Here is a 13,304-nt window from a genome sequence, read left to right on the forward strand (position 1 = left end):
TAGACCCGGCGGCGTTAATCAGCAGCAATGGTCTGCGTTGCTCGGGAAGTGCAACCTATAGCTGAGCCTCCCAAGCCTCACCAGTCAGTTCCGACAAAGACATCAACAGCTTGGAATATTATCTCGTTGCCAAGACGTAATGTGATCGCGTGTCCCTGTTAATTTATACCGTTATCGGAAGTAAATGGCTGAGGGCACGAAATAGTATGGAGCTCCATCCAAGTACCAAACATTATGAAAGGAGCCGCAAACAAAGAAGTGGAGAGGGCGCACAGTTTTCAAACTGCCCTTTACTTTTCCACCCGCCGTGGCGGCTGAGTGGTTAGGGCGCTCGGCTCCTGATCCGGAGTTCCCGGGTTCGAACCCGACCGCGGTAGCTGCGTTTTTATAGAGGCGAAACGCTAAGGCGCCCGTGTGCTGTGCGATGTCAGTGCACGTTAAAGATCCCCAGGTGGTCGAAATTATTCCGGAGCCCTCCACTACTGCACATCTTTCTTCCTTTCTTCTTTCACTCCCTCCTTTATTCCTTGCCTTACGGCGCGGTTCAGGTGTTCAACGATATATGAGACAGATACTGCGCCATTTCCTTTCCCCAAAAACCAATTATTATTATTTGTTTGTATTCTGTCGAGGTTTCGGATGACAACTTACTTCCATTTCTCTCTAAATGAAGCCCCTTTATAACTCGCTGTCATCCGTGAAAATAAAGGAAGCGTTTGGGAGGCGGGGGTAGTTTGTAGTTTTGGGGTGTAAAAGAAGAAAGCGGGTTTCAGTGAAGATACCACACGCAGCGACGCCATTTTCTAAATGTGCAATGCTGGAAAGCCAACTCAGGGACAGGAAGAAAGGATAGCAGGCAGAATGGAGAAATTAAATGAAAGAGGTGAGGGGACGGGAAGAAGGGATAGGGGGAGAGATGAGTTTAAAACGCCAGGTTCACTTTTCAAAGCGGTTGGCGGAAAAAGACAATAGCTGGCAGGCAACACGCATTAATGATGGCTCCAACGCAGCTGTCTGCCATCGACCACTCACCCCTAGCAAGGCCCGTTATCTTTGCAGCTCTTGCATAAGGTACGCAGCTGACTCGAATGGTGTCGCACCATTGTTTGCTGCGTAGTGGGGGCGTAGACTCGCAAGTGGCCTGTCTTAATGACGCCTTCAAAAACAACGGCTCGGTCGGAACGTTTACAGGACCCATGCAGAGATGGAACGGTCCTGCCACCTGTGGGCGGGCGCCCGTGTCGTCTGCGTTGGCTCCGCACCTCCGCACAATGGTGGATGCACTGCATTGTCGGCCACCCGGTGGCGCTTCCATCGAATGCGGTGCCCGTGGTGTGACGGCTGGCGGATGCGCCAACACTTGCGGCAATTACACGCTTTTTTCGCCTTTGAGGACTCATGCATGACAGAGTGCGAAGAACATGTGGAGGTTTCGTATGCCAAGATATTCTGTGCACACTTGTAGAATGGAAGGGCAGGAGAAAAGCAAACAAATAAACAACATCGAGGGGAAACAGCGGATGACCTGTGTACTACGTATTGATCAGCGCTGAGCAAGTTGAATGCAGCAGGCACATGCCGAACATTCTCGGACAAAAATTTTGAATAATGGAAAATTGTAAACTACTGTTATAGAAATATTGAAGGTTATGGTCCATTCTTCTGATGTGTAGCTAAACCTTTCTCTTAAAGTTTTGCCGTCACTTGCATCAAGCAGTTAAGGTGGTTTTTGACGATAGCAAAAACGTTAAGGTAAACAAAAAAAGCACGGCTGCCGACGGGAAATTTGCGGATGTATTGATTGTTATAGTGAAATCTTAGAATATATAAAAAATTACATTTATAAATCCTTTCCTGTTCACAAATTATGTTCTCCAGAATTGTTGGGTACGAAAATATGATCAGTGAAGAGTGAGACCATTGAAACTATACCGCATCGCGTCAGCAGCAAATGAAACACGAAGTGAACTGAAATGCCAACAGTAAAATACAAACATATCAGCCCCTGGAGAGGAAATACAGGGAATGTTGATTAACGCTTTTGAAGGCCAGTCTTGGTGCCATCGAAGTGAAATTAACATCGTTATATTGTTGAGCTGTCCCCGGCTAAGATCTCATTTTGCTATTCATGTTTCAATCTTTTTGTTCGCGTTTCATTTGTTGCTGATAGAACATGCGCTAGTTGAGGCTTATAACAGTATTTAAAAACAACAATACCTCTATTCGGACGAAAAGCTTGCGGAATTTTGGTGTGATGGACAAAAAAAAAAGTAGTTTCGGAGCCATGTACTTCGTGTAATTGCCTAAAACGCTGGAAATTAAGTATGAGGGGACTTGCTCCATCAGTTGGCGTCACACCAGGCGACTGGGTGGCGATAGAGACAGCGCTACAATTCGTTCTCGGCCACTCGCATTCCGTAAACACATGCTGCCGACTGTACATCTAAATATTTATTAAAGAAGGGTAATAGCGGAGTGCGTCCGTGTACGGTGTATTACGAGTGCATAGACTTCCATTGCACACAAGCTGAGTGCAGTGTAGCAATTGCACAGGAAATGTGGACGCTGGAGGATTTTGGACATCCGCGGTGTGTCGTGGTAGTATATAGTTGCCGCTGTATGCCAGCTGACAGCACTTTGAGGTCTGCGATTAGGTAGGCCTCATTACTGCTTCCTCCTTATCACTGCTTTTTTTTTCTATAGCTGTATGTAATCATGATCCACGACGTATTATATGCGAGGTACGTCTTTTTCTTGGCGTAGTGGGCCGTAAACGAAAACACTCACGCCGACGCGCCATCCAAAATGGCGATTTCATGCATGTGGGCCTGCTAGCGAAAACAACGGACAGTTCCAAGAATTAGTTTGTAAAATGTGGCCACGTTTCTCAGGTGGGCATGGCAGTGGGCGATCGTGGGGATTCTACTTCTGATCTTTTTTTTTTGTCTAATTCAAGCTCTACGTGAGCCAAGGGGATAAAGATTTCACGCAAACAGCATGGAAAACTAAAGGAAATGGACAATTAGAACTAAGACATTTCTAAACCTTGAAATCGGTCGGCGGTGCTATATATTACTCTTCGTCTTCAGCCTCTGAATTTAAAACTTATTGTGGCTATAATCTTCGGATTTCAGTTCTGATGTAATCGGCTGTTACCTATTTCGATCATTTTTTTTGCCCCGTCAGACAACAACACAACCAAGACCACAACTCGCAACGGTTCCTGTTCTCTCGCGTAATAATTACGCAGACGCGGCGCTGCAACCCTTTCGCAGAAGGCTATAAACTCCGCACGCCGCCACTTTTCGCGCTAAATTTCATTCAAGCCTGACCGCGCAGTCTGATTTTCCCACGGTGACCCACATACACAAGTCGCGTCCACTGCGCTAAACCGTCCGGCGCAATTTATTCGGGTCAGCTAGGTCATAAAGTCGCCCTTCGCAGCGCAGACAGTCCTGTGTTCCTGGCGTTGTTACTGAAACATCCACCCCCGGTTTAGTAAGGAACTCCATTCACCGCCCCAGCCCTAATGACCGCTTTGCGCCGCGGGTGGCAGATCAACACGCTTGGCTGCGCACTGCCTTCTTCTGCTGCTGTTTGTTTCGTCTGCTTGGACGCGCGTATCGTCTGCTTTTGTTCGCGTCTGCGTCGCCTGCTATTAATTCGCAAGTGCGCAGCCTATGTGCGTGCAACAGTGTTTGTACGTTGCAGTCTGCTCCTGCTTGGAGAGCGTTGGCGCATACTAATGAGCGAAACGCGGCGTCCCACTCGCAGCGAAGCATGAGCGTTCGCGCTCTGCAGCAACGACGCTGTTGAAGCGGGGAACCGTTGCGTGCTAAAATAAGTGGCGCGCGAACGGCGCAGCAGCGCCCCAGGCGTCAGCCGCTCGAAACGGCGAGAGTGGATTTCAAGGCCGCTGCTGCTCATCCGTTTCTTCGCCACCTGCTTCGAAAGGGCAAACTCGCCCGTTGCGCAACTAACACGTGAATGCGAGCGTTTGAGGCGGTTGTTGCAACGGCATCCGTGCTATCCTTTTTTTTTCGTCAAGGGCGGCCTCACAGTTGTTTTTAACCCGACAGCGTTAAGGAGCCCGTGTCGCAGAAAAGCCGGTGTCGTCGGGCGTCTTTGGCCGTGAGCGAAAAGTGGAGCATTTCGGTGGACGCCTGAACCGCGCTGTAAGGGAAGGGATTTTCCTTCCTTTACGGCGCGGTACGGGTGTCCAGCGAGAATGGTGACAGCTGGGCGTCATTTCCTTTCCTTAAAACCAATTTTCAATTCAATTTCCTTCCCCTACGGCGCGTTGACCCGCCGCGGTGGCTCAGTGGTTAGGGCGCTCGACTACTAATCCGGAGTTCCCGGGTTCGAACCCGACCGCGGCGGCTGCGTTTTTATGGAGGAAAAACGCTAAGGCGCCCGTGTGCTGTGCGATGTCAGTGCACGTTAAAGATCCCCAGGTGGTCGAAATTATTCCGGAGCCCTCCACTACGGCACCTCTTCTTCCTTTCTTCTTTCACTCCCTCCTTTATCCCTTCCCTTACGGCGCGGTTCAGGTGTCCAACGATATATGAGACAGATACTGCGCCATTTCCTTTCCTCAAAAACCAATTATTATTATTATTATTATTATTATTATTATTATTATTATTATTATTATTATTATTATTATTATTATTATTATTATTATTATTATTATTATTATTCCTTACGGCGCGGTTCGGGTGTCCACCGAGATATGCGAGACAGGCGTCCTATCTTTTCCTTAAAAAGCTTTATTTTAATTTTCCTTTCCTTACGGCGCGGTTCGGGTGTCCACCAAGATATGTTTCCTTAACTTGTCCTGGCAAGGGGTCGCACCGAAGGACGATAGCGTTCCGTGGATTCCTTGGCAACGCGGCAACACGCTGTCGCGTCCTGCTCTTCTTCTGTTGTTGCCAGGAAAAATGAAAAGGAAAGTGCACAGGCCTGCCCACTGGCTCAAGCTGAGCCACAATCGCTACCACGTGCTGAAAGTAGGAGAGTTTAAAGATAGAATAGAAAGAGAGGATAGAAAAGACGCGCGCTATAATCTCCCAGGCCGATCCCGGAGGCAGTGCAATACCGGGCCAACCGGTGGCGGAAGTGAAGCAACCTTCAGGCACTCCGCCACATTTCCAAAAATAAGTTTAATATGTTGGGTTCAAATGGGACCCGTATCAGATATTCTATAACCGAAAACGGCCCACTCCTGCTCTTAAAGGCGAAGCTTAAGCGTCCTCCAAACTTTTGTTGGCCTCTGGAGGAATGGTACATACACACAGTGGGGGAATTGGCCATGGTGCGTTGCACGTTTAAACATTAGGAACAATTTAGACTGACGAGGGTGAAATTTTGTTGTAATGGAAAAAAATCAGATAATTATAGCCAACAAAGATACTCCCTGGCGCTTGCCCCAAATGAGAGAAGGATCGGTCCTCTCCCTGTCCTTTTATTCCCGCTAATCGCAGCTCAGGTGCTTCAGGTTTCGATGGCAGATGCCGCGGCTAGCAACATGTTTTCTTCGCATTGTTATTTATTAATAAATAGCGACTAACAACCGGAATAGAAGTGGAAGCCCTAGCTAATCGAGCGAGGGGGCTGACAGTGGAAATTAACGTATGACATCTTTTTCTTCTTGCTCTGTTTCTTCATTTTTTGTTTTGTTTGTTACAGCAACTATTTATGCAACTATTTATATTCCAGTTTCAAGAACGAAGCGGAAGATACATATGCCCCTCAAAGGAGTCCCTCTGCCGATGGTGTCGGCCGATTTTGATAAAGAAGCAGTTAATCTTAGTGTGACAGGAAATTAAGCTATCGTAACAGAGGATTAACCACGACCTCATGAAAATAATAATAATAATAATTGGTTTTGAGGGGAAAGGAAATGGCGCAGTATCTGTCTCATATATCGTTGGACACCTGAACCGCGCCTTAAGGGAAGGGATAAAGGAGGGAGTGAAAGAATAGGTGCTGTAGTGGAGGGCTCCGGAATAATTTCGACCCCCCTGGGGATCTTTAACGTGCACTGACATCGCACAGCACACGGGCGCCTTAGCGTTTTTCCTCCATAAAAACGCAGCCGCCGCGGTCGGGTTCGAACCCGGGAACTCCGGATCAGTAGTCGAGCACGCTAACCACTGAGCCACCGCGGCGGTGCTCATGAAAACCGGCCGATTTCGTTCTTGAGCTGTATCCGTCCATGGCACATAGCCAGGACTTTCATGGGGCCCGAGGTAGTTTCTTGTATCGGAAAGGGGGGGGGGGTACTTTATTCCGTAGAGGATGTGGCCGGGACCCCTGGGGCTCTCGGACCCCTCGTGCCTGCTTTGTACGACGCTTTTTATTCACTGGTTTGTTGTTTGTTCGCTTTTTTTAGTGCCAACTGTAATATCTCCATGTGGTAAGTGGGGCTTAACGTCCCGAAGCGACTCAGGCTATGAGGGACGCCGTAATGGAAGGCTCGGAATTAATTTAGACCACCTGGCGATTTTTAAAGCGCACTTACATCGCAGAGCACACGGGTGCCTTTTCCATTTCGCCTCCATGGAAACGCGTCCGTCCAAAGGAGTTTTATCTTCATTCCAATTGCTTTAACTTAATAAGAGCAGGTAAAGCATACTGTCAAACCTTGATATAACAAAACATTTTATAACCTAGTAACGAATATAACGAAGGAATGGCTTCTTGTGAGTGATAAGTGATCGAAGAGCGTCATTAGGAGAAGCGCCATTTGCAGGGACGCGGCGCTCCATTCGATATATCGAGCTACTTGCGAAATTGGGGTTTGATATGCTGCTCACCCTCCCTATAATTTTACATATGGTTTTAATGGGGATAATATGTTTGTTCAATGTATCCAATAATTCGAAATATCGGGGTTCGATGCATCCGAGCTCTACTTATGTGTTCGTGTGCCTGACGAAACCCCGTTGGTTCCAGAAGGCCAAGATGAGCGACAGCCGTGGAAAAAGAAAGCGCAAGACGATTTCCGTTGAGCAAAATGTAGCCGAGACCAAACCAATATAATAATAATAATAATTGGTTTTTTGAGGAAAGGAAATGGCGCAGTATCTGTCTCATATATCGTTGGACACCTGAACCGCGCCGTAAGGGAAGGGATAAAGGAGGGAGTGAAAGAAGAAAGGAAGAAAGAGGTGCCGTAGTGGAGGGCTCCGGAATAATTTCGACCACCTGGGGATCTTTAACGTGCACTGACATCGCACAGCACACGGGCGCCTTAGCGTTTTTCCTCCATAAAAACGCAGCCGCCGCGGTCGGGTTCGAACCCGGGAACTCCGGATCAGTAGTCGAGCGCCCTAACCACTGAGCCACCGCGGCGGGGCAAATATTCTTTTCAAGGGTTGGAATACACAGGAGCGATGGAAGGCTGCTCTGCGCAGCTCACAGGCGGAGCTACAGCTTCGCATCGTGGGCTGAGCCTTGAAGGTCGTTTCGGCGCAACAGTGCCCGGTCATCTAGATCGGCCCGAGGGTCCGCCGCCGTCCTACTCAACAACCCTCCGCCTACACCCACCCTCACTTGAAACACTGGAGTGGGTCTAAATAAAGTTATTGCCAACCAACCAACCCCAGGTGGTCGAAATTATTCCGGAGCCCTCCACTGCGGTACCTATTTCTTCCTTTCTTCTTTCACTCCCACCTTCCTCCCTTCCCTTGAAACGCTGTTCAGATGTCCGCCGAACCCGCCGCGGTGGCTCAGTGGTTAGGGCGCTCGACTACTGATCCGGAGTTCCCGGGTTCGAACCCGACAGCGGCGGCTGCGTTTTTATGGAGCAAAAACGCTAAGGCGCCCGTGTGCTGTGCGATGTCAGTGCACGTTAAAGATCCCCAGGTGGTCGAAATTATCCCGGAGCCCTCCACTACGGCACCTATTTCTTCTTTTCTTCTTTCACTTCCTCCTTTATCCCTTCCCTTACGGTGCGGTTCAGGTGTCCAACGATATATGAGACAGACACTGCGCCATTTCTTTTCCCCCAAAACCAATTTTCACTGCAAACTTCCTCCCTTCCCTCACGGCGTGGTTGAGGTGTCCACCGACATGTAAGAGAGTTAATCCTATCCTCTAAAATAACAACGGAGACGCATAACGGCGAATTAAGTCACTGCAGCTCGTTCTTGGTCTCTTCGGGTGGCGGATGGGCTGTTTTGAGAGGCCTCCTGGAGAGAGAGAGAGAGAATAAACATTCAATTGTAAAAAAAAAGACCGGAGCGGATTGTAGGTGGGGTAAGAATAATAATTGGTTTTTTTGGTGGAAAGGAAATGGCGCAGTATCTGTCTCATATCGTTGGACACCTGAACCGCGCCGTAAGGGAAGGGATAAAGGAGGGAGTGAAAGAAGAGAGGAACAAATAGGTCCGTAGTGGAGGGCTCCGGAATAATTTCGACCACCTGGGGATCTTTAACGTGCACTGACATCGCACAGCACACGGGCGCCTTACCGTTTTTCCTCCATAAAAACGCAGCCGCCGCGGTCGGGTTCGAACCCGGGAACTCCTGATCAGTAGCCGAGCGCCCGAACCACTGAGCCACCGCGGCGGGTGGGGTCTTCAGTCCAAGACTCAAGTGGCTTCCACCGACGCTTTGGCGATGGCGACTAGCGCCTTCTGGTCTTCCAGGGTGCCGCACTGGCCATCGTCAGCCCCCACTGCTCCAGCGCAGCATTGTGCGGCTTTAAGTGGTGCGGTTTATCAGAGCATGTCCATGTAATGTGCGTGAATGTGTGAAATCCGCCACACCAAGGACATGTATCTGCGTATAATGTTGGGTGAATGCGGTGTAGGTGGTGGAGATTGGGGAACGTAAGTGTTTGGACACGTCTTAGGTGGTAGGAGTCCTCCGGGGAAAGTTTCTTATGTGGCGGGGGTCCTCCTAGAGACTGTGCGATTTGTCCAATTGGCAAGGCGATGCGCCGAACAGGGGGGGTGGCGTTCTGCGGACTCCCTAGCAGCGTTGAAACACGCTCTTGCGTTCCACTTTAGCGTCCTCCAATTTTTTTCTTTTCTTTGCTACTTTAACGTTTTCTTGTGTATCTTCCCGCTCTGAAGAAGCCGTCGCCACAGTCTGTGCGCATCAACTGCAGCATACACTTGGGTGAAATATCTAAGTACAGTGCGCTGTATATTAAAAGCACCCAACAGTATTCTAGCGCGGATTTCATACGAGGTTTGACATGAAGTCCTGAATATGGACCGTACTTCGTTTTCGGAGGAATAGTTTCTGAAAAACCTGGTTTATAACCAATTCTAAACTCAAAATACGGGGCCCAATTTTCAACCCCTGAAACTACAGTGAAAAAAAAAAAGAAAAAAGTACGAATCGAAGAAACGTATTCATATGCCATTAGGGGTGCTGCAGTCACTGCAGTAGAGTCGAGTCGTTGCAGCGACGCCAGCGACGCCGCTTGCAACGTTTTTAGATCTCTGCGGAGCATAACCGCATCACCGCAGAACTCTCTATTCAAAAATGGCGCCAAAATCTCGTGGCAAAAGGAGGAAAAAGGTAATAACTGTCTTGAGCATAGCTAATCGAGCGAAGTTCATTTCAAAACCATATCGGATTTTGCCTTTAAACAGTCTGAAGGAGTGCAACCCCATGAGCTTTCGAACATCGCTGCCGTTCACAGCGATTGCAGCGACCATAGGCGGAAACGCTTGCATTTGTTTGGCTATGCTACGTGGTTAGTAATCTTGCCGGGACCTAATGTTGGCTGGCGCAAAACGTGAAGGGTTGGCACAAATGGAGGTGACTTCACTCTTTCTATCCTGGATGGTCGCGTGCGGCTAAATTCTTTTCGTACGAATTGGTTTTGTGCACATCGAACAAGTTTAAGCGGCTATTTAAATTTTAAAGCTGCTCTAAGCCTAAATGCGGGATCTTGTCAAAATGCTCCGGTCGCCTGTAATTTTTCCCATGTTTACGACGATACTTTGTCTGCCACGGACCCTAGAACCGATTGCTAACTTACTTAGCGATTTTGTGTTTCAGCAGCTAAAGAAATTTCTATGAACGATGGTTGTGTCGAAACAGGCAGGCTGCCGCTGTTCGGGGTCATGAAGTCGTACACATCAAGCTTCCGCGCTGTGACTGATATCGTGTTCCTCTCTGCCATGCAGGGATACATTCCAGACAGAGTGAAAAACGCCGAAAAGCGCCTCGAACAAAATGTCTACGACGTGGAAGCCTGGAGCATTCTGCTCAGAGATGCGCAGGTAAGGCGGTTTGCCATTGTGCTCTGCCGACTACACGTGTCGCGTTTGTTCCAAGATTTTTTATCCTACGCTTGAGCTGGTCGTGCGCGAAGCTCGATTCAGTGATCTTTATTCGAATTTGATCGGACGTTATGCGTGCGGTGTGCGAAGGGAACCTTTTTCCTAGGCCGGACAAGATGTATGTGTACACATGCGGAAAGCAGCTGTGCGCATGGGAATGCATTGATTGCAAGCCGAACCATGAGGAAGTTGTTATTTGAGGTGGAAGCAGATGGTACTGGCGCTGTCACGACTTTGACTCATCGTGGGTGGCATGCACAAAAAAACGCTGTGCCAGTGTTGCTGTGAACTCCAGTAGAGAAAAAGACTTTCCAAGGGCTTCAAGTTCAAACTGCTTAATAATGGCGCTGTTCAGACTGACTTTTGAGGGTAGCTTGTACAAAAAAAACGCTGTGCTAGTTTTGCCGTCCAGTACAAGAAAAAAAAGACTTGTCAAGAGCTTTAAGTTCACAGTACTTAATATGTATGAAAAGGGGAGATGTGACTTAGGTAGTGCTGGCTGCTTTTTCCTTTTCATGTGTCGAGGGAACACTTGACACTTTAGGGGAAGTGACAACATGCAATATCATGTTGTGGATTACACAAGAAAAGTCCAAGTTAACAGTTTTCACTCGTCTCTGTTGAAGACCTGTAGTAATTCCTTAGGACTCTGTTTAAGCTTGAATGGCTGTCGCGATGTAAGTATAAATGTCATGCCACTTGAATGCTCAGTGATAGGTGTGCTGGGCGTAGATTAGTTATCAAAGCATGCCCTGTCTGCTTTAAGGAATTCCCTGAAGGAAAAGTGATGTAGCAATGTTGTGGAAGGGGGGGTCTACATGGTATTGTGGCTCTTGGGGCATGGAGGCTGTAAATAACTTCTTTGGTTGGGCTGTATTAGCTTGCAGATGGAACAGGTGAATTGAGTGCATACTTTTGTTGATTATACTCACGTTGTACGTGTCTTAGATTGTGCACTTACATTATCCACACTCAATACGTTCGCCATGAGTACATCACTGGTGCTGCATCATGGCAGGCTTATTTTTTTTATATCTTCATAGTGTGTTCTGCAGTGCCTTCACAGCTGCACCGTGAATGCAGGCTCTCCTATTTCATGCTGCTGTAATTAGGCAGTAGCTCGACTGCCAAGAACAGGAAAAGCGGTGTGGCATGCATTTGCACTGCGGCAGTGGGTCTTGCATTGTGGTGGTGCTAAAATGTAACCATGCTATGGAAGCCTGGTTTTAGTCGGGAACCATTCAACCCTATAGGTGTAACAAGTCTCTTGCTTTTAGATAGTAACTATTTAGTCCTGCACTTTCACTTGTAGTTGTGGCAGCTTGCTAATGGTTAATATACAGAAATTGTGCGGGACCAGCAGATGTCACCTTTCGGCTCACCATTGCCACTGCAGAGGCTACTGCTAGTAGCAGCCTTTCTTTCTTTTTTTTTTTTTTTACTGAAGTACACTCAAGGTTACTGCACTTGTTCTGAGGAATAACGGAATCACGAGTGTCTTTTCTTCTATTTGAATATTTTGTTCAAAAAGAACTGAATGGGGCTGATCGTGTATTACATTGGTCAGTTTGTTGAACGGTATTGGGTTCGCGCAAAAGCAACCAAATTTTTCACACCACAGCTGAATTCTGGTCGACCAGCATAAAACAAACATGTCCTGGCAAAGGACACTGCAGAAGTTGCCAGTGCTACGGCCTGGCATCCGCGTGCTGAATTTTGGTTCCCAGCGGCACTTCTTGATGGTATACATCAGCCGTGCACCGCAATTAACTCCCCGAGGTTTGCTGCACTGTGCTGGGTTTGTGGTCATTAAAAACCAAGGCTCAATGGCGGGAATTTTTCACTACCCTCCTACATATGCATGCCTCTCCTTCCAGATAGCCGCGCACTTCATCGTCGATGTAGTTTGTCTTCTCGTCACGGGAGAGGAGGATAGTTACTGAGCCAAGTGATACCATTTAAGCAGTGCAGTCAACCAAATGAGGTTGTACACTCAAGTCTAGTAACAGGCAAACTTGGCCTAGTCGTTTTGGAAATTATGGCACAACGTCCTTGGAGTTCTGGCAAACTCTTCAGTCTTGGGACTGGCCTGTGAAACTAGCCAGCTGAAACGTGTTCTCTACCTTGGCTTTAATAAAGCCACTCTGGAGTGATGAGACGTAGTGCAGCGTGTGTATCAAGGAAGTGAACAGTGCATAGAACATATAGCAAGCTGTAGTTTGTCTGGTCTCAGCATTTGTTTCTATGTGCAGTAGCACGCAAGGGGTGACTATCAGCATCGCAATCTGTGATGAAGAAATTCCAAGCATGTGCCAGGCATGGCTGAATCATTCTAACATATCTGTTCATTCACCTGCACTTGCGGAATCTACTTCACGACAGTTTTTCACTGGCACCATGCTTGTGCAGGAGGCCATCGGAGCCTGCACTGCTCTCTACAAGTGTGAATTGTGGCCTGCACTATTATTGTACTGCACCTGTACTGCACCTGTACACTTTCAAAGCAAGTAGGGCCAGGCAGCAGCCACGTCGTGCACCTATGATGCAAGAGGGAGAATCTAGTAACATTTGTCCTGTGTGCTGTAGAGTCATAAAACACAAAGCTTGGCTGCTTTATTAACTGTCATACAACCTGTGTACTTTTCGTGCCATGAACTGGGACATTTGCGATCTTCTAAAATCTTTTGATTGCTGATTTTATACTGGCAGGCTGATTACGGATACCATGGGCAAATTTTTAAATTTTTTTTTTTGGCATTCCTGAGGAGTTGTAAGCACTCCTTTTTCAAGTGTGTCAACAAAGATTATTTTTTGGCTAACTACCTTTGAACTTGAAGCGTGCATTGTTAATGCAATTTAAATTTGAGGAGAGGGGTGTGGTGTCTAAAGGAAGTGAGCTGACAGAGTGGTTCCATTGTTAAAGCTGGTACTACTGATGGTTTCTTCACTTGTGGAATTTTGAAACAGATTCGGTGTATGAACACTGTTGATCACAGC

General features: G+C 47.7%; 1 protein-coding gene and 1 pseudogene across 3 annotated transcripts in view; one reads left to right on the forward strand and one right to left on the reverse strand.

Annotated features, from left to right (window-relative positions):
- Positions 1 to 5,064: 5,064 nt before the first annotated feature.
- Positions 5,065 to 5,246, reverse strand: LOC144105808 (U2 spliceosomal RNA; annotated as a pseudogene).
- A 4,154-nt stretch (positions 5,247 to 9,400) lies between these two features.
- Positions 9,401 to 13,304, forward strand: part of su(f) (cleavage stimulation factor subunit su(f)) — a 57,326-nt gene continuing 53,422 nt past the window's right edge. The window contains exons 1-2 of one of the 3 annotated variants that reach the window (XM_077636881.1): positions 9,401 to 9,537; positions 10,152 to 10,247. In XM_077636881.1, coding sequence (XP_077493007.1) covers positions 9,502 to 9,537; positions 10,152 to 10,247 — 132 coding nt within the window. In that variant the 5' untranslated portion in view covers positions 9,401 to 9,501. Of the gene's footprint in view, positions 9,538 to 9,674; positions 9,781 to 10,151; positions 10,248 to 13,304 lie in introns of those variants that run through there. The other 2 variants (XM_077636880.1, XM_077636882.1) reach the window with 2 other exon arrangements.

This window comes from Amblyomma americanum, chromosome 9, assembly GCF_052857255.1.
Source record: "Amblyomma americanum isolate KBUSLIRL-KWMA chromosome 9, ASM5285725v1, whole genome shotgun sequence".
Taxonomy (NCBI): Eukaryota; Metazoa; Arthropoda; class Arachnida; order Ixodida; family Ixodidae; genus Amblyomma; species Amblyomma americanum.